The 22,024-nt window shown below is 33.5% G+C and overlaps 1 protein-coding gene and 1 long non-coding RNA gene across 2 annotated transcripts; one reads left to right on the top strand and one right to left on the bottom strand.

Annotated features, from left to right (window-relative positions):
- The first annotated feature begins 1,115 nt into the window (after window positions 1-1,115).
- Window positions 1,116-21,981, top strand: LOC125846454 (UDP-glycosyltransferase 87A2-like). The gene is made up of 3 exons (XM_049525865.1): window positions 1,116-1,664; window positions 3,868-4,254; window positions 21,286-21,981. The coding sequence occupies exons 1-3, from the start codon at window positions 1,163-1,165 to the stop codon at window positions 21,783-21,785; spliced, it is 1,389 nt and encodes a 462-aa protein (XP_049381822.1). The 5' UTR covers window positions 1,116-1,162; the 3' UTR covers window positions 21,786-21,981.
- LOC125846475 (uncharacterized) lies at window positions 4,545-21,752 on the bottom strand. Its single transcript, XR_007444365.1, has 2 exons — window positions 21,630-21,752; window positions 4,545-4,598 (listed from the first exon to the last, which is right to left on the bottom strand). It is a non-coding gene; the product is annotated as an uncharacterized LOC125846475 (long non-coding RNA).
- Window positions 21,982-22,024: the final 43 nt, after the last annotated feature.

Raw genomic sequence — 22,024 nt, 5'->3', positions numbered from 1 at the left:
CTCTTTTACCTTCTAGATCTCATTATTGATGGACATGTAATGTGCTTGCACCTGATATATATACAAACAATAGTATATTCAGGATTTAAAAGTAATGGTTTCTATCTTTCAAATGCAAGTTCTAATTTTTTATTTGTTTTCACACACATTATATATACTAGTTTTTGAAAACGTGTGTTGCATGTTTGTCCCTTGTAATTACTACAAGATTTTTATATACTTAAAAAAAATTGAATTTCAGAATAGAAAATATATGTGTATTGCACACTACTTAGTATAAATATTTGTAAATGATTTAAATACAATTACAATATGTATAAATAATTATTCATAAAATTAAGTAATCAAAAGAGAAGGAGTGTAACACTAAATTAAAGCTAACATCAAATGGACAATCTGACAATCATATCAAAGAGTTTTAAGAAATTGTAAATTTCACATGAGTTATTAGTTGTGAAGATTTCACATAATGTTTGAAGAGAATATATAAAATTTATCAATATCCATTAAATTATTATAGCATCACAATAAATTATACAACTTCATATATACATTATGTTCATCCCACAAATATTCGAAAATAAGATGAAATAGAGTATACTAAAAACAATAAAATAGCTAATGAATTCTAAAAATTTTATATAACAAACAATAAAGAGAGAAACAATTCCAGTGTAAAAGAATGGAGGAACTTCCTCAATAACTAACAAAAACATAAATAGATTTACCTCTTTTTTTTATTGCATATGTGATGAGCAATTACATCCATCAGCAATCATCCATCAACAATTATACATTAGAATAACGAAGTGTATGCATTAACATAAAGTGACTGTGATGAGCAATATAATTACATACACCAATAATCTAACAATCAACAATTAAACATTGGAATAACTAAGTGTATGCATTAATATAAAGTGATTCGAAAACAATTTTTTGGTATGTATAATTATAAGTCAGGAATTATAAAAGTCATTTAAAATTGAAGATATACATAACATATATGAGAATTCGAGTGGTTAAAGTTGAAATATGTAATGTTTGTGACTAAAATCTAAATACGTGTGCCACATAGTTGTTGTCATTTAGCATCTCAACGTTATCACTTATCAGTCCTAAAACCCTAGTGGAAATTAACTCAACCCAAATGTATGTGTAAATGGAAACTGCCGACGTTGATCAACCCCTATTTAGTTGCCACATATTGGCAATTCCGTATCCAGGTAGAGGCCACATCAATCCATTGATGAATCTGTGCAAGCTCATAGCTGCAACGTCCACACCAAATTATCTACTTCAACTCTCTGTTATTGTAACAGAAGAATGGTTCAGCCTTTTGAAATCAGAGCCAAAACCAGATAATATCCAATTTCGAACAATCTCAAATGTAATTCCATCAGAAAAGGACAAGGCCAAAGATTTGTTAGGTTTCATGAAAGCTGTGATTACTAAAATGGAAGCTCCGGTTGATAGTATACTTGACGGAGTTCCAAAGCCCAATGTGATTTTAGCTGATTCGTTCTTGCCGTGGGCCGTCAGTATTGGGGAACGGAGGAATATTCCGGTGGCTTCATTTTGGCCCATGTCTGCAACGATTTTCTCCCTCTTTTATCACTATCAACGATTTCTCGCTAATGGACATTTTGAAGCCAAATTCACAGGTACTTTTTCCACGGTTAGTTGTTAGATTATGAGTAGAAACATATTTCCGGTCAATTTATTGAGTTTTGAAAAATTATTTATATTAATGGAGTTCTTAAAATTTGGACAAATAATTTGTTTGGTCAAATTTTCGGAAAGTTAAAAGTGTTTATTTAAAAAACATACTTAAAAGAATCACACTTGTTCTTATACTTTTACGGTACTTTTTCAATATACTAGTAGCTGGTACGTGCGTTGCACGTGTATCCAAGCAAGGATTGATTCGTGTTATAGTTTCCAACCCTTTCAATATTAAGCATAAATCTATGTGTAAAAAATCACTAAATTGCAACAAATAGTCAACATGAACCATGAGTCATTCAGTACAAAATTGAACACATAAAATATGATTTTTAGACATTAATAATAGAAACAACAGTGAGAAAAACATATTAAATAAACAGTGGCAGAACAAAGATTTTCACTAAAAGGGGTTCAAGATATGAAGAACTAAACACACGAATGTTCAACATATACTATATATACATATACAAAACTATTTAGATCATATGTATAAATAGTGTAATTTTCCGTCAAAAATGGTTTGAATGAACCCTCTCGGCCTTACCTGACTCCCCGATAAAACAGATGGGTTAAGAATGATCCTTTCAACTTCATCTCATATCATGTTCTATTAAGATTGTGCTTTGTAATAACAATATATATAAGTGAATAGATTCATTTTCTAATCAGGGTGGCTTACATTTTTCCTTAAACTTTTGTAACCCATTAAATTATTGTGCCAGGTAACTTTTACAAATCTCTATGACTTCATTGCATTATACGTTAGCTTCTAAATAACTTTAGGAAATAACTGTTCAAATACATTTTATACTGCAACATATGAATCTGATCCATAATTATACATGAAAGGTAACTTTTCAAATTAATTAAGGAAATCAATGCATTGATTTTGAAAGAATACATTTTACCTGCATTTGAATCTAGTCCATATTATTGAACCACACAAATAACCTTTCAGATTCTTAGCCTTTTGAGAGTAACTAAGAAAATTAATGCATTGTTTTTTAAAAGAATGAATTGTATTAATTTAATAGCTTCTCACTTTTAGTATTTAGTATAATATAATACTTAATATTTAATTAATTAAATAATTAAATATTTTATAATATTATGATTGAATGTAGGGGTAAAAGGATAATCCAACTTTGCACTTAGGAGTTTCCCATATGATGATGATATATACATTATTTTATCAATCATAACTTTTCAAATTCTTCCATTATGAGAATTATGATTATGATTAAAAGCAATATCAATGTACTCATTTATCAAGAAAGTAATAATTTAATTATTAAAGGGCTTAAGGACTTAAATTCTACCATTATGTAATTAAAATATTTATATTTAATTAAATAATTAATCAAATTTTAATTTAGTAAAAGGGCAAAATGATAATTCAACTTGTTACTTTAGAGCTTCCCACTTATAATATATGTGTGTGTGATTTGTCATATTTACCTTTATATTCTTAAAAAATCATATTTATCCGTAGTCCCATACAATGTTAAATCTCTATGTTTTCAACATATTTGTCATTTTCACCAACTTTAGAGTCATATTTACCTTATACTCTAAAAAATCATATTTCATCCCACGGAAAAGAGAGAAAAATTTATAATTTATTTATGGATATGATAACATATTGTTATTATTATAACATTACTAACTTGTTTTGAAATATTCATCATCTGAATTATGATTAGAATCTTGATATAATGTTAGCCATTGATTTTCCTTTGTCATGTGTCTTCGAAACTTGAGCAAAAGAGGGAGAAGAGAAATGAATTAAGTAGTAAGCAGAAGGAATAACGTGCTGACCTGATTCTTTATTCATGGGTCAAGAACGTGAAACTTTTTATTATATGAATCGGGGAGGATTTGATCTTGGATGTCTGCTCTAATATCATATTGAAATATGTGATTATATCATCTAAAAATTTAATCCGCATATTTTATTATTAAATTGTATTTAAATTTCTTAGTAGGCGTTTGGATCTAAATTCAGTGATATCTTCTTTTTTTAAAAATATATTATTTGACATTAAAGTTGAAAAATGATTGTATTTGGAGTTTGAAGATGCATTTCAAGAACAATGTTTCGACAAGTACAACAGCTTATATTAATTTCATGATGATCAGCGCAAGGAGAAGTGGTAAATTACATTCCTGGGATTAAGCCAATTCGCGTAAAGGATCTCCCATCTTCATTCAACAGCAAACGCCGGGAGATGTTGCCCTTGCTTCTCCAAGTTGTATCACAACTAGCCAATAAAGCACAATATGCCTTGTTCACCACCATTGGAACATTGGAATCTCAAGTAATTGAGGCTTTACAAGCTGAATTTCCAGTCCCCATTTTCACTGTCGGTCCAACAATCCCTTACTTGGATACCGAATTCAACACTAACCAGCCTAGTCCAAACTACATGTCATGGCTTGATGATCAACCTAAGGACTCTGTTCTATACATATCCCAAGGAAGTTTCATGTCTGTATCAAAAGAACAGCTAGATGAAATTATAGCAGGTGTGCTCAGCAGTGGTGTCCGAACGTTTTGGGTGGCACGTGAGAATGCATCCTTACTTACGGATGGAATTGGGAAGAGGGGAATCGTGGTGTCTTGGTGCGAGCAATTGAAAGTTTTGTGTCATCCTAGTGTAGGTGGATTTTGGTCGCATTGTGGATGGAATTCAACCAAGGAAGGTGCATTTGCTGGTGTGCCATTTCTTACGTTCCCTATTGGCGGTGATCAAGTTACAAACAGTAAACAAATAGTGGAGGACTGGAAGATTGGGTGGAGGATCAATAAGGAAAGCGAGAAATTGGTTAAGAGAGATGAAATTGCTCTGCTTTTGCAGAGTTTTATGGACCTTGACAGCAATGAAGGAAAAGAAATGAGAAGAAGAGCAATGGAAATAAGGAAGACCTGCCAAGAAGCAATTGAAGGGGGCACCATCCAAGGAAATATTGACAAGTTCATTCGGGATATTTCTCGAGGCCCAAGGCAATAATGTTCGGTTTATAGAGAAGTTATGCAGAAATTATGTATGAACTAAACAATATAAAAATTATTTCTATAATATGTTACACCTGCGAAGAGTATCTAACATTTTCTTCGCCCTAAACTGCTAAGCATGTAATATGGCCCAAACTTTTGCGGTACTAGCTACTACTTGTTGAATAAATAAAGTGGCAAGAGGACACAAACAAGCTGCACTTAGAAGTTCCTGCCTGCTGTTATTCACAGGCATCCTGCCAATGTTTCAACATGCTGCTTTGGTGGTGAAAGAAACGAGTACCAACTACTTGAGTTCAGGAACCAGGTTCCTTACTCATAACTGAAAGTGGTAAAGAAAACTAACACTAGTTTTATCGTGGAAAACCTCCTTACTAGTAAAAACCACGACCTACCATGGGTAGGATTTCATCAACCAGTATTGAAGAATCTTTCCTCTTTTACCTTCTACTAGTCTCTGGGCACGCGCAACGCACATGTACCCCATACGTCAATAAGTAAAAATTCTTATAAAAGTTAAATAACTATTATTTTAAAATGTAATACCAACTTAACCTCAGATGAATCCATCTTACTATTTTCACCTTTAAAAACAAGGGTGAAATTATAACATTATAATATTAGATCGATCTTGTGCATAACTTTAAAACAATGAACCAAACCTTCCAAATATAATTTATAAAAAATCACAAAATATCAAATCAAATGAATTTGATTCATTTAATATAAGCTAATCAAACTTAATCATGTAGGACAATGTAGAAGTCATACTTGATATTTCTAACCTTATGAATTCATCTTCCTCAAAATTCTTTTCGGTGTTTCTAAATAAAGTGAAGATGTCAAACTTGCTATACACTCTATTGTTAATCTTAGATCATAGATAGACTAATTTGAAAAAAATATATTAATGATCAAAATCTTACTAACAAACAATAGACGATGGAAAAAGAGGAGAAAAGTAGGAATTTTACCATAGGAGTACGTAGAACTGCTAGTGGAAGAACCCAAGATGACAAATTCGTATTTGGTAATGGTATATATTGATTTAACTGCAACTTCATATTCTTTAATTTAAGATTAAAAGGGGGAAAACCTTGATTCATGTACTTATTTAAGAACAATTATTTAGTTTTAATTATTTTACCAATTACATATGACTCTTAAAATTCTAGAAATCTTAATTGACTCTTGTCCTTCTACATTACCTTTCTAATAAATAACTTACCATTCAAAAAATAATTAAAATATTATTATTTAATATTTATTTAATAGATGTTTAAACTAATAGATAAATATAAAAAAATAAACATAGAAGAAAAAAAATAACATGCGCATCCTTATTAAGACTTTAAACATAACATTATATAAATGAAAAAATAAATACAAAATCGGTACATAATTTTCCAAGTTTTTGTTGATACCTTGTCTCATATCCAATCAAAATTCAAAAGTCTTCTCCATCGAGTCAAACTAAAGCATGAATCAAATAGATATATCATGTACTTTAAGTGTTGATGGCTTCACTACTTTAACTATAAACTGAAAAGGGTAATAAGGCATTTCCAGTTAATCCTCTGTTGTTCCCCTATTAAAGACAAATAAATTTTGGATGTAAGTTTCATGAAACAAAAAAGATGAATTTATATAGATAAAAATAAAAGAATACAAAAAAGACATCTAAAAATTTTAAATTAAATATTTGAAGGTTTCAAAGGGCCAAAATAAATAAAAGAGAACAACTTTAAGATTATTAAAAAAAAAATAGGAAAAATTACTGGAATATTCAATTTAAGACTTTAATTTACATAATATTAATTTACTCTTTTTATTTACAACATTATCATTTTAATTACAAACCTGACAACTTAATAAATATACATATCTTTATACGATTTTTTTACCTATTTTTTAGCTTAGTTGGCTGATTTTATGTGTTTCATAATTTATTATTTTTACTTTTTTTATTTTCAATCACAACTATATTGGTTACATTATTCTTGCCTTTTTTTTTCTCTTTCTTACTTAATACAATTACACTTCTAAATTATTATTTTTCTTTCTCTTCAATTACGTTTTTTTTACTTTTAGAATAATATAATGATAAAAAAATATATATATATATATAGTGGAAATTAGGATATGGAATGGCATAAACATGTTTTTTGGATATAAATTTTTTAATATTGTATACATTATGGTGATAATTTGTTGTACATTACAATTTTTGATATATCGTATTTACTTTGGAATTCTCAATGACAATTATAGTTGAATATGATTTTTTTACTTAAAAGATCCTATTTTTTAGGATGCACGTTTCTTTCTCTCATTATTTTGGTTGATTTTTCAATTCTAGTGCTGATTTTTTGGGGGAGAATTTATTGCCTAATTAATAGGATTTCTACCATTTAACACATTCCTTATTTGATACAATTACTCTTGAATTTGTTCTTCTCTCTCTCTTCATTTTCGTTTCAATTCTTTTATAAAAAAAATACCAATTCAAGTTCCATTATATAAGTACCAATTTATGCAAAGTATTTAAAAAAAAAAAATTGCATACCCTAATAATAACCATTTGCATACCACAATAATTATTTATGCATACTAATTTGTATATCAATAATAGAATTCTTTTAGGTAATATTGTAAAAAAGGAAAATATGAAATCTTAATATGGTGTCAATTGATGTACAATATGATTTCAATATTATTATTTTTTATTTGTAAATACAATTTTACTAGTATATAATTTATTCTTTAAAACGGTATACATTGTGGTATAGAACTTGAAATTACACTAAAACTATATGACACTATTTACGAATAACATTAAAAATTTATAATATAAAAAATGTACCATATAATAATACTAACATTTGTACTATATAATTTACCAACAATTATTGAATTCTACCCCATAAAAATGGTGAGTAAGAACTCAAGAATCCTTTCTTACCTTTTTATAGCTATTTTTCAATTTGCATTCCTTGAACCTTTTCTTTCATTAGTCTACATTTAATTATTCAATGCAACTCTTCCTATTCTCCAAACTATTTATTTCTCCTAATTAATCTGTCTACATTTAATTATTCAATGCAACTCTTCCTATTCTCCAAACTATTTAGCAATGACTAGCGCACACTTAAATTTGATTAATGAGTAAATCATTAAGGGCTACATTTAAATTGGACTTTTGAATATCTACAGATTCACAAATCTCATGTAAATTTAAATACAATTACTATTATTTCAATTAGATTGGGTATTTTATTTTAATTAAATATAAGAGAAAAATTGTAATCTAACTTTGAACACTCGTTTTATTTCTCTCCATTTTTATTCATGTGGATACATTCACTGTACACTAATATTCTACTTTGAACAGAAACAACACAAAACAATATATACAAAGATACATATTCCATGCCATAAAAAATGTCATTATTTTTTATTATGGATACATTCACCTCAGTTCTCACCCCATAAATTTCCGCAACATTTCATTAATTTGACTGAAAACATAATAAGTATCATTATATTTTAGTTGAAATATGAATGTCAAAGAGTGCCCTCTTCTTTTTTGTGTGGATAATTTAGTGATTTTACATTTATGTATATTAATTTTGAAGAGATAATACATTTTATTATTATTTAATTAGATTAGATGTTGTATTTATTACATTGATTAAATATGAGGGTAAAATTGTAATCTAACTTTGGAGATAGGTATTTCTCACTTTTAGTAATATATGATATGATGATATGATGTATGATATAATATGATATATGATATGATGATATATGATAGGCCAAAATCATCTGCGGCCCCTCAAAGTTGTCTTCATTATTCATTTTGACACCTCAACTACACCTAGTACCTATTGAACACCTCTACCACCCCAGATTTGAACCATCTAAGCATTTTTTGCCTACATGGCAAATCGTTTGTGATTCACGCAAATCGGGCGCGTGAATTATTTTTTCTCCCATTTTTTACCCTACATTTAAGACATCCAACGTTAACTTGGGTATTTTAACATTAAAAATCCCCAATTCTTCTTCCCCCAAATACATTTTAGAACCCTAATCCCCAATTCTCTCTTCTTTCTCTAAATATCCAACGTTTCTCTCTTCTAAATCAGTTGTGTTTTATCAAATGTTGCAAACTTCAGTGAATATCAAGGAAGTCGATGTATGTAAGTGTGGTTATTATTGTCGACTGAAAACTTTAAGGACTCCATTGAACCCAGGTCGTCGATTTTTTGGATGCAAAGCATCAAAGGCTTGTAATTATTTGAACAAAAAGTACTATTATTGTATTATTTGAAAAATTAACATTTTTGTATATTTATTACTGTTATGTGGTTTGTAGAAAAATGGTGGATGTGGCTATTTTAGATGGATTGATCCGTCACTTGAAAATGTTGATGAATCATCCTTAATGAATAGATTCATAGATGGTCATAATCCGATTGATCGACTAAAGAGAAAAGTGAAAGAGCTTGAAGAAGAAAGGGATTCTTTGATATTTCAATTGAATGAAAATGAAGAGAAGATGATGGTATTGAACAAGAAGCTCAAGAAAGTTTAACTCCAAAGGGATTGGGAAAATGTCAAATTTAACCGAGTTGTGATTGTTTTTCTTTGTCTGCTAACTATAAAATGGTTCTTTAATATTGTGTAGTTTAAAATTGTAGTACTTAATTGTTTAGTTTTGCAATAGTTAGGAGGCTATTTCACGTAATTAGTGTTGTACTTAATTGGTCTGTTAAGTTCATATTTTATATCAAATTGGAAGTTTGAATGTGAATTGATTAGTGTCTCTTTTGTAACTTCTAGTGTGAATTGACCAATTTCTCTTTTATAACTTGCCTCTGTTTTCTAACTTGCCCTGTGTTCTAACTTGCCCTGTGTTCTGAATTTAGTTCTGGGATCGACTTGCCCTGTGTAGTTGTTCAAAAACTGAGCTAATAACAAAAATGCATGGCTGGGAAATACATAACACAAAGTCAAGGTTGAAAAATACATAACACAAATGCATTGAGAGGTAATAAAAAATCATTGTCTTGCATGGTTCAAAAATACATAGTCTTGCTAACACAAAGGCATGGTTCAAAAATACATCACACGAGTGTTCAAAATAAACTAAAGAGTAGCTTGTTGAAGACCCTTTTAACATGGGCAAAAATCATAACAACTTTCCTAATGAACTACTTCTAGTTTTTCCTGTTTGCTTTCATTTGTTGCAACTGTGAGGTGATGACTGCATCTTTTCCCTTCCATTTTAGGCCACGAGGTTTAAAGCCAATGTCTATATTGATTGGTGAAGCACTTTTCAATTTTGTTGGCCCATGTAGAATCTTCTCACTTGATGTACCAAGCTGTAATATAAGAAAGAAAGTGTAAGATAAGGTAAGATCATAATATAGCTATCGAAATATACACCAAAACAGAGTAAACATACATTAAATACTTGGGCTCCAATTGTAGGATTAAAGTAAACACCAAAACCAGTTGCAGGCCTTCTGTTACCTCCAGTAGCAGTAGCAAATGAGGCAGAATTGTACGGTCTTTTGTGACCTGATAAAGGTGGCAGTTGACTAGAAGAACTATCACTTTCAATAACAAATGGGGTCCCTCTTGCATTAGCTTTTTTTCTTCCCAATCCTCTTTCAGTCCCAACTTGAACCCTATTTTGAGGACGTCTTGGCACAGATTCTGTGTCAGTACAAATAGAACTTGGTTGACTTGATTGTGTAGTTGCATATGTGGTTCTGAAAGTAGAATGCGATGGACCTCCCATTGTAGACTATATAGCATAAATAAGGATATATGAATAACTTGTAGATCAATCAGAAAATGTAAATGAATTATTAAATCTAATCTTACTGTTGTTTGAGTAGTTCTTGGCACAGCAGTGGTATCAGCACAAACAGAACTTTGTTGACTTAACTGTGTTCTAACCTATTGAACAAAAATAAGGAGATATGAATAACTTATACAATGAAAATTAATGCAAATGAATATGTAAATCAAATCTTACTCTTGTTTGAGAATAACTTTATTGGCTTGAATTTCCTTGACTTGTAGGTTGAGAAGTGTTTCCCCTCGTATACTATGTCACCACAAAATAAAATATATGATTATAATATATATAAACTTTAAGCAATTTACAAATGTGAATATGAAGTATTACTTACTCTTGCACACACAGCTTTGTTATGACCAGTTTTCTTGCATATGGTACATGTCATTTTTACTCCTTTTCTTGAAAGTTTCCCCTATTTTTTAGCTCATCCTTACTCTTTCTTCTCTTCTTGTCAGGTCTGCCTGGCATTTTTCTTGGTTTTAGAGGCTCTATTGATGGATTTGTAGTTTCAGGCCACATCCTCATATTGGGAATAGGTTGGATAAAATGGATGTAAGTCTTGAGAAATGTTTCCTTCTTATACCAGTGCTCTACATGTTGATCAGGATCTTGATTAAAGAAATAATAAGCACAAATAGCATGAGGGCAAGAAATACCTCTCAACATCCACAACCTACAGTCACAATGTTTCTTCTCCAAGTCAACAACAAATGAATATTCCTCCTCACTAATCTCAAAACCATTCAACCCATTACATTGAACATTACAGTTATTTGAATACTCCTTGTTTCTTTCTAGTATTGCCCTTGCCATAGGTGCAATGTCTGATATCCATGTTTCAGCAAATTTGATCATGTATATATGTCTGTTCATCATTTTATGCTTAATATCCAGGAATTGAAAGTCTCACATATGTTATTTTCTACAACATCACACTTGGAGTGAGTTTGGAAAAAGTCCCTAGACCAATTTCTGGGATCATAATGTAGCAAGTACTCTGTTATTTCCTTCTTACCTAGCTTGGACATTGCATGAACTTCTTCTCCAAACTTGACTTCAAAGGAGGCCTTTGAGCATCTCCAAAACTGTTTCCTTCTTTCTTCTCCTTTCCAGTTCACATGCCAGTTACTCCATATATGTCTAGCACACATCCTTTTCTCAGCATTTGGTAATAACTCTGATAAGACAGGAATAAGTCTCTAACGAAAAATATGTACAAAATAAGTAATTGAAAAAGTAAAGATCAAATTAAAACTAAAATATAAAAAATTGTATAATCAATACCCTTTGCATATCTAACATTACAGTTAAACCTTCACCAGTTCCCAAGTTTAGATCAACAATTAAATACCTTATGAACCAGCTCCAACTATGTTTTGTTTCTGTATCCATAACTGCCCAGGAATAGGATACATTTGATTGTTCCCATTCTTTCCAACAACAACTAATAGCTCACCTTTACAAGCTCCCTTAAGAAAATAACCATCAAATCCAATTATATTCCTACACCCCTCCAACCATCCTTGCTTAAATACATGAAAGAACACATAAAAATACACAAAAAGGTTCTTTCCTGGTTCAGTTTCCTTTTCAGTTTCCTTATCAATTTTTACCCAACAAGAGCTTCCAGGATTGGTTTGTTTAATCATATCTGCAGAGTCATATAATCTGGCAAATTCCACTTTCCAATCACCCATGTTTTCCTTCATAATCCTCTGTTTAGCCCTATAACAAAGAGTCTTACCAACATAAAGACCCAATGTCTTTCAAACCAAATCTTGAATTTCCCAAATCCTTATGTATGGTTGAGATACAATTCTGTTCTTAAACTTTCTAGCAATTAACTTTGAATTACACAATTTGTTCCTGTTTAATAGAATACACTTGTGAACAGGATGATAGTTCTTCACAATGAAATCACTTGAGTCCCTGTCAATGGAAGCATATAACAACCGCTTACAGTTAGCTTTTTTGCACTTCACCCTCACTCTATGTTTTTCATTAGGTCTTAACTTTATCTGCCTCATGTACTCTACAGCATAATCTGTCACTGCTTTCCTGAACTGATTTGCACTCTCAAAGACCATTCCAAGCTCAAATATTGGAACTTCACAATCTTCATCATACCTAACTTTTTTGCTTCTCCTTCTAGTAGGTATATCTACTCCCCTAACATCATTCATATCTAGTTGTTCATCACTATCATCACTCCAACAGTCAGAGCTATCAATATAATCCTCATCTCCACCTAATTTTTCTACATATTTGTCAGTTTTATTTTTTCCAATATCCTCAAAGCCTCTATCTATACCACCATCCTCTCCAACTGGTATTTCTTCAAATGCAGTTGCCTTTTTTCTCTATTTTTTGTTTCTTCTTTCTTGTCTAAAAGCTCTCAACTCCTCATCAATATCTGAACCATCTTCTGAAGGTATATCTAGATCTGAATCACTACTCAAGAAATTTGATTTACCTTCTCCACCTAGGTTATCATCCACACCATCTCTACCTAGGTTATCATCCACACCCTCTTCACCAATGTTAACATCAACACCCTCACCACCAAGGTTAACAGCCTCACCTTCTCCACTTAGGTCAACAGCCTCACCTTCTCCAACTAAGTTAACAGCCTCACCCTCTTCACCCAGGTCAACATCAACACCTTCACCACCAACATTAGTTAGATAGTCTCTAGGTCCCTAAGTGTCAAGTAAGGGTTCATCTAATACATGACAGACAAATACTTCACAAGTGTCCTCATGTTTTAAGTCTTTAATTAGGTGTAGGAGATGTTGGTCAGTTGTAATTAGGACCCATTTTTTATTCAATAAATCCTTCACATAAAAGCCTCCAACAGTTTCATACCCTAATTCTTTAGTATAATACAGTAGTTCCAAAATGGAAAAGTGGTCCTTAATAATATACTTGAGTGCAGACACACAATTTCCAACATAAGTAGGGACATATATCTCGGATAAGATTCCACCATGATAAATCTTTGTAAATATAAGACTCTCCTCCATGGTCAATTGTTAGCCCTACAAAATATCAAACAAACCCTAGCGCTTAAGATAACGGAATATACTCATATAACCCATACAACAACTAAAAAACAAAGTTTTAAAGCATATTTTCTGGGTAATAGTAAAGAAGGGACATAATATTCGCAAAAATTACAAACCCTATATTTTTACAAAACCCTAGCTTTTTGGAATTCATTTAACAAAGCATGTAAAAATCATTAACAATCCTAACTTACACAAGGAAATCTTCAAGATTGTAACACGAACAAGACGAATCCAACTTCAATAAGATAGAGAGCTTCAATTTGGAAAAAATTGTGAAGAGAGAGAAGTGTTCTGTCAATTTTAACGATTTAGAAATCTTCCCCAATTAAGACATTTACAAATACACGTCGGATACACGTGGTAGTTGTTAAATGGTCATTCTATACACGTCGGAAGCTTAAATACACGCGCCACACAGTTTATGAAAAGTGATAAAAAAAAATGTTTAAATGGTTCAAATCTGGGGTGGTAGAGGTGTTCAATAGGTACTAGGTGTAGTTGAAATCAGATCTTCTACAACAAATCTCTTTTATTGTAACACAAGAGTGGTTCAACATTTTGAAATCAGAGTCAAAACTAGATAATATCCAATTTCGAACAATTCCAAATGTAATTCCGTCAGAAAAAAATCGAAGCAAAGATTTGTCGGGCTTCATGGAAGCTGTATTTACAATGATGGAAGCTCATGTTGATAGTATACTTGACGAGTTTCCAAAGCCTAATATGATTTTAGCTGATTCATTCTTGTCGTGGGCCGTCAGTATTGGGAAGCGGAGGAATATTCTGGTGGCTTCATTTTGGACCCCGTCTCCCACCGTTTTCTCCATCCATTATCACTATCAACTACTCAAGGATAATGGACATGATGAAGCCAATTTCACAGGTACCTACTTGTTTTTTCCTTTTACCTTGTTAGATTAAGATGCCTGACGAAACCAGCAGTATAAGTTGGGAAGCAATTACCATCCTCCATTAATAGAGGTTGAGCTCTCACCAACAATCAGAGAGGAAAGAAAATATATTATTGAGAATGAAAAACTTGCTTTAATCAATATAATGTATGTGTGTACATATACACACTGATAGAAGTCTAACAATCCTAACTAACTCAATTGACTGAAATTACAAACTTGTAAATTCCTAACTAACTATGTGAATGAACAGTACACAGTCAACTAACTAATAACTAAGCTAAGCTAATCTTATCACCCCCCTTCAAGTTGGAGGTGAGTTACTTACAGACAACTTGCTCACTAAATTAGTATGTTTGACTCCAGTTAAGGCTTTAGTGAAGACATCAGCCAATTGTGAATCTGTGGAAATGTATTGAAGTGTGATCAATCCTTGCTGCAGCTTGGTTCTAACAAAATGACAATCCACTTCTATATGTTTAGTTCTCTCATGAAAAACTGGGTTCTTAGCAATGTGCACTGCTGCTTGACTATCGCAAAACACATGTATAGGTAAGGAACAGTTCACTGAGAGCTCAGCAAATAACCTCTCCAGCCATACTATTTTACCCACTACTTGTCTCACAGGTCTGTACTCTGCTTCTGCTGATGATATTGACACTGTGGGTTGTTTCTTAGACTTCCAACTAATGGGGCTATCACCCATGAGAACCAAATAGCCACTCACAGACTTCCTTGAATCAGGACAAGAGGCCCAATCTGAGTCACAATAAGCACTGATGGTGAGGTCAGAGTTGTTAGAGATGAAAACTCCTAAAGTAGGGTCCTGTTGTAGATATCTGAGCACATGATAGGCTGCCTTCATATGAGGCTCTCTAGGAGATTGCATAAATTGACTAAGGTGCTGGACACTATATGCTATGTCCATCCTTGTGTTGGTAAGAAAATTGAGCTTGCCTACAAACTTTCTGTAGTGAGTAGGATCTGATAAAAGTGTGCCTTCTGTGAGCTTCAATTTTTCAGTGGAGTCCAACGGTGAGGTGGTGGACTTATAATGCAGAGAATCAAACTCTTTCAAGAGATCAAGAGTGAATTTTCTCTGTGAGATGAGACTACCATCCTTTTTGTACAATATTTCCAAACCAAAGAAGTAATGAAGTCTTCCTAAGTCTTTTATTCTGAACTTTTCATGTAGGAAAGCTTTCAAAGAATCAATCTCCTTTATGTCAGTACCAGTTAGGATAATATCATCAACATATACAACCACAAACACCAGGGAGCTTTCATTCCTCTTATAAAATAGGGAATAATCACTGTCTGAATGAGTGTAACCCTTTGAGCAGAGACTGTTGGCCAGCTTGTCATGCCATTGTCTATTGGCTTGTTTTAAACCATACAATGACTTCTTTAATTTGCAAACTATGTCACTACTGTCCACTGCCAGGCCTGGTGGTAAAGTCATGTATACTTCCTCATTCAAATCACCATGGAGGAAGGCATTATTGACATCCAATTGGTACATGTTCCAACCATTCTTAACTGCCAAAGAAATCAGAGTCCTGACTGTGGTCATTTTTACCACAGGTGAGAATGTTTCATTGTAGTCTATTCCAGCTTGTTGAGTGTACCCCTTCACCACTAGCCTAGCCTTGAACCTTTCTATGCTACCATCTGCCTTGTGTTTAATCTTATAAACCCATTTACACCCAATAACATTCTTTCCTTTGGGAAATTTAACTAGCTCCCAAGTATCATTTGCATACAAGGCATCAAATTCATGTGTCATTGCTACTTGCCAAGCAGGATTCAAAATTGCCTCTCCATAAGATGAAGGTTCAATATCATGTGAAACATTATGAATTAACTGCTGACTATCAGGATATAATATAGTGAAACAGACATGAGCAGGGTGAGATATGAATGATATGAGTGAGTGTTGAAGATTAGAAACATCAGTTATGGGTGGAGAAGGATATAGGTTGGGTAATGAGTAGGTGTAATCTTTCAAGTAGCTTGGGGGGTGAAGAGACCTAGTTGTTCTTCTAGGTGCAAAAGGATCATCACCAAGGGCAGATACATTTGGTCCAGCAGGAGGTATAAGGGTTGTAGGTTCAGTGACAGGTGCATTTTCAAGTGCAGATACATTTGGTCTAGCATGAGGTATAAGGGTTGTAAGTTCAGTGACAGGTGCATTTTCAGGTATGGGAACATGATCACTAGTGACTTCAACCAATGTGTGAGAATTCAACATTTCATCATCAACAAAGTTATTTGTTTTACTAGACATGTAAGACAACTTACCAGAATGATGTACAAGGAACTGTAAGACAGAATTAAAACTGGAACCAACAGGAGAAATAACAAAAGGAAAAATAGTTTCATGGAAAAGGACATCTCTAGACACATGAATTCTCTTGGTGGCCAAATTTAAGACCTTGTAACCTTTTGTATTAAAAGGGTATCCAATGAAAAGGGGTGTTGTTCTTGGTTCAAATTTGTCCTTATGGGTTTTTAAGGTAGTTGAGAAACAAAGGCATCCAAAACTTCTAAGGTGAGAATAGGTTGGTTTCTTATGGTATAAGAGTTCATATGGGGATTTATTTTGTAGGAGCTTTGTAGGTAATCTGTTGATCAAATAAGTGGCAGTTAGGACACATTCCCCCCAATATCTCAGGGGCATTTTTGACTGAAACAGAAGTGCCATTGCTGTCTCAAGAAGGTACTTATGTTTCCTTTCCACCACCCCATTTTGTTGTGGTGTGTAGGGACGTGATTTTTGATGTATTATGCCTTTTTCTTGAAAGAAACAGGTTGCCTCAGTGCTTGAGAATTCCAGGCCATTATCAGATCTGATGGTTTTCAATGTGGTATGAAACTGGTTTTCTATGAGGGATATGAAGGCTTTTATAGTATGGAGTGCATTGCTCTTGCACCTAAGAAGTTGTGTCCAGGTTGATCTACTATAATCATCCATCATAGTTAAGAAGTAGTGATAGCCATCATGTGTTGGTACATGGTATGGTCCCCATAAGTCAATGTGAAACAACTCAATATTGAATTAGTTGCAGTTATACTTTCTGGGAATGGCATTCTAGTTTGTCTGGCCATAGGACATATTGTACAAATAAAAGGTTGTTTGTTGGAAAATTTTAAAGGAATGGTAGATATGCTCCTCATCTTTACAAAAGGCACATTGCCTAATCTAGAATTTAGTGTCATTACTATGAGTAGGATTAATATCAAGAAAAGAATTAACAGCTGAACATGAAACAGGATCAATAGAACAAGCTTCTTTATTGATTTCAAGAAAGTATCTTACATTTGGTGATGAAGCTGTACATTCACTTCTAACTGAAACTTTCTTACAGTAGTTAAAAAGAGAAACAGGTTGACATCTTTCAGGAGGAACAGCATTACCATTTGTAGGTGGATAACTATGACACTTTGGACAGAAAAATACAAACCATTCCTTGCCTTACCAAGTGCCAGAGGGCTCTTCAGAGAAGGGCCTGCAGTAAGCAAGAAAAATTGTTAAAGCTAACTATTCCTTTTAGTTGAACAACTAAGCAATGAACTGATATTAAATTGAACTCGAAGTTAGGTATAAACAATACTTTGTACAGAGTCAGTGTTGAATTCAAACAAACATCACCAATTTCAGTCACTTTAACTTTGTATCCATTAGGTAAGGTGATTAAAAAAGGATAAGGTAGTGTTCTAAGGTTTGTGAGATTGTCTTTTGTGTAGGTCATGTGGTGAGATGCACCTAAATCTATGATCCAAGAGCCAGCAATCAATCTATCACATTTGCATGACAAATCACATATCTTAGTAATAGAAGAGTAGAAAGCAAGTATACATGCTAGGTTTGCAGCTCCACTTGACATATTTCCTGAGCAATCAACTTCATTTCCAACCTGCAGGGTCCCAAGTAGGTTGAGTAGTTGTTCATACTGGCCTTTGGACAGATTCAATGGCACTTGCCTTCCCTGCTCATAATTTTCCTCACATTGACTTCCATCATCCTCAGAAGTATGCACATTTGCTGCAGATCTTGTACCTCTTCCTCTTGGGGTTCTTGTGTTGGCTGGATAACCATGGAACTTGTAGCACCCGTCTCTAGTGTGCCCATTTCGTTTGCAGTATTCACATAACAGATTTGATCTGTTGCCAGTGCTAGAATTTCCCCTAAAAGTGTTGGTGTTGGAACTGCCTGCACCTCCTCTATAGAACTGTAGTTTGTATTAAAACCTTTGGGACCTGCATTGTGTTGAGGTGACCCAGAAGCATTCAGTGAGGTGGATTCCAAAGCCATGTGACTGAGGGGCTTCATTTCTCTCTGCATTTCCTCTTGTGACAAAATAGCAAAAGCTTGAGCCATAGTAGGCAAATTGGACATCATGAGAATGTTCCCTCGTACAACAGTGTACATCTCATTTAGGCCCATCAAAAAATGTATGTCTTCTATCCTACTCAGCCTTATGCATTTTGGTTTTCCCCCCACAAATGCACACACAACTACACTGGGAATTAACATCAATGGTATTCATTTCCTCCCACAATTTCTTCATCTTAGTATAGTAACTAAGTGACATCTAGAGTGCCCTGCACAAGGTCATTTATTTCCTTCTGCAGTTGATAGAGTTTGCAACCATTAGTCTGGTCATATCTATCCTTCAATTCCTCCCAAAGCTCTTTGGCATTGTTAACGTATTGCAAGCTATCTCGCAAATCTGGAGAGAGAGAATTTAGGATCCAAGAGGTCACCATATCATCACACCTTTCCCACTGCATGAAGGTTGGATCTGTAGGATTTGGTTTCACAATTTTGCCATTGATGAATCCAGTTTTACTTTTAACAGATAAGGCCCTAAGAACTGCTCGTCTCCATGATCTGTAGCTAGTTCCATCAAAAACAGCAGGAAGTAAAGTAGAACCTGCATTTTCTGAGAGATGCAGATAGAAGGGACTATTAAAATCTAATCGAGTTGAAGTGTTGGTGGCAGTCACGTCAACTGGAGCATCACCCATGGAAGAAGATGAAGTTGATTGTGAGAAAGAATGCGATTACAGTAGAATTGTGAAAGTGAACTCACAGTGAGCTAATTCGAATCAAAACAGAGGACCGATAGTGAGATAGTCCAGAGAAAGAAACAGGAAGAAGAAGAACTCGCAATGAGCAAACTCAAATCAAAAATAGAAGAACGATAGTAAGATCGTTCATAGAAAAATAGGAAGAAGAAGATGATAACGAAAATAAGGGCAAATCAAACTCAATTCAGTACTCAAGACGAGAGAGAGAAGCTGGAATCTCCTAGCTCTGATACCATGACGAAACCAGCNCCATGGCGAAACCAGCAGTATAAGCTGGGAAGCAATTACCATCCTCCNGTTCATAGAAAAATAGGAAGAAGAAGATGATAACGAAAATAAGGGCAAATCAAACTCAATTCAGTACTCAAGACGAGAGAGAGAAGCTGGAATCTCCTAGCTCTGATACCATGACGAAACCAGCAGTATAAGCTGAGAAGCAATTACCATCCTCCATTAATGGAGGTTGAGCTATCACTAACAATCAGAGAGGAAAGAAAAGATATTATTGAGAATGAAAAACTTGCTTTAATCAATACAATGTATGTGTGTGTATATACACACTAATAGAAGTCTAACATTCCTAACAAACTCAACTGACTGAAATTACAAACTTGTAAATTCCTAACTAACTAACTAACTATGTGAATAAACAGTGCACAGTCAACTAACTAATAACTAAGTGAAGCTAATCTTATCAATGCCTGTCATGTAATTAATTTTTTTGAAAGAATAGCTTAATAAGTTTTGAATAAATTATTTATACGTATTTTTAAAAAAATTAAACATACATACAGATATCAGGTATGAATTAAATCATAAGCATAATTGTAACTCCGGCCTTGCTTCCAAAGTTCACATTGTTTCACATAAATTTGGCAGTTTCATTTTATCTTAAAAGAAAAAAACTTGAAATTTACGAAATGGTTTTCTAGATTGTTATCAAAGTAAAATCACTTCCCTCTAAACTGATTGACTTCAAATTTTGAATTTTCTTCTAGCTTTTACTAACTTTTAGAAAAAAAATTAAGCGTTGATACTTTGACAAGTTGTCGGAAATTCTTTCCAAATTACTGTAATTAGTAGGAGTATAGTAATTACCTCCCTTAAAATTGGTGAAATTAAGTTTTTGAGATATGTATTCGCCCGCATTTGTCTACCTAACTAATTACAAAGTTTGAAATAGGAATGTAACATAAGTTGAGTTTCTTAATTTTATAATGAACAGAGCAAGGAGAAGAACTCGTAAACTACATTCCTGGGATAACACCAATTCGCGTAAAGGATCTCCCATCTGTATTCTACGGCAAACAAAGGAAGTTATTGCCCTTTCTTCTCGAATATGTATCACAATTGGACAATAAGGCACAATACGCCTTGTTCACCACCATTGAAGCATTGGAATCTCAAGTGATTGAGGCTTTACAAGCTGAATTACCAGTCCCCATTTTGACAGTTGGTCTAACAATCCCTTGCTTGGATACCGAATTCAAGTCCAGCCAGGCTTGATGATCAACCTAAATGACTCTGTTCTATACATATCCCAAGGAAGTTTCATGTCTGTATCAAAAGAACAGCTAGATGAAATTATAGCAGGTGTGCACAGCAGTAGTGTCCGAACGTTTTGGGTGGCACGTGAGAATGTATCCTTACTTACAAATGGAATTGGGAAGAGGGGAATCGTGGTGCCTTGGTGCGACCAATTGAAAGTTTTGTGTCATCCTAGTGTAGGTGGATTTTGGTCGCATTGTGGATGGAATTCAACCAAGGAGGGTGCATTTGCTGGTGTTCCATTTCTTATGTTCCCCATTGGGGCTGATCAGTTTACCAACAGTAAACAAATAGTGGAGGACTGGAAAATTGGGTGGAGGATCAATAAGGAAAGCGAGAAACTGGTTAAGAGAGATGAAATTGCTCAGCTCTTGCAGAGTTTTATGGACCTTGACAGCTACGAAGGAAAAGAAATGAGAAGAAGAGCAATGGAAATAAGGAACACCTGCCTACAAGCAATTGATGGTGGAACCATCCAGGGAAATATTGACAAGTTCATTCGGGATATTTTTCGAGACACAAGGCAGCAATTTACTATACTTTAGGCTTGACAAACTGTCCAGATAAGGTACCCATGACCAGCAATACGGTTCTAGTCACTGTAATAAGCTGCTTGTACCCTTGTGTTCTTCTCGTCCAAAAGGTTATGTTTGCACTAGGAAATAGTTCCTATTCGTTTTGCTCTTATTTTGGGATTGTTTTGTTTCTTGTGCTGCTTTCATTTACTGAGTGTACTTATATATTCCATCCTATTCCCTATTATAAGAATATATGTAAGTTGTAG

This window comes from Solanum stenotomum, chromosome 12, assembly GCF_019186545.1.
Source record: "Solanum stenotomum isolate F172 chromosome 12, ASM1918654v1, whole genome shotgun sequence".
NCBI classification, from domain to species: domain Eukaryota; kingdom Viridiplantae; phylum Streptophyta; class Magnoliopsida; order Solanales; family Solanaceae; genus Solanum; species Solanum stenotomum.
Note: the sequence above shows the minus strand (reverse complement) of the source record. Positions and strands in the feature narration are given on the sequence as shown.

Excerpts from the sequence above, each read along its gene's own strand:
- LOC125846454 (XM_049525865.1), top strand. The coding sequence starts at position 1,163 with ATGGAAACTGCCGACGTTGATCAACCCCTATTTAGTTGCCACATATTG. Across the intron at positions 1,665-3,867 it reads TTTTGAAGCCAAATTCACAG|CGCAAGGAGAAGTGGTAAAT; the intron begins GTACTTTTTCCA and ends CATGATGATCAG. Across the intron at positions 4,255-21,285 it reads GCTAGATGAAATTATAGCAG|GTGTGCACAGCAGTAGTGTC; the intron begins GTGTGCTCAGCA and ends AAATTATAGCAG.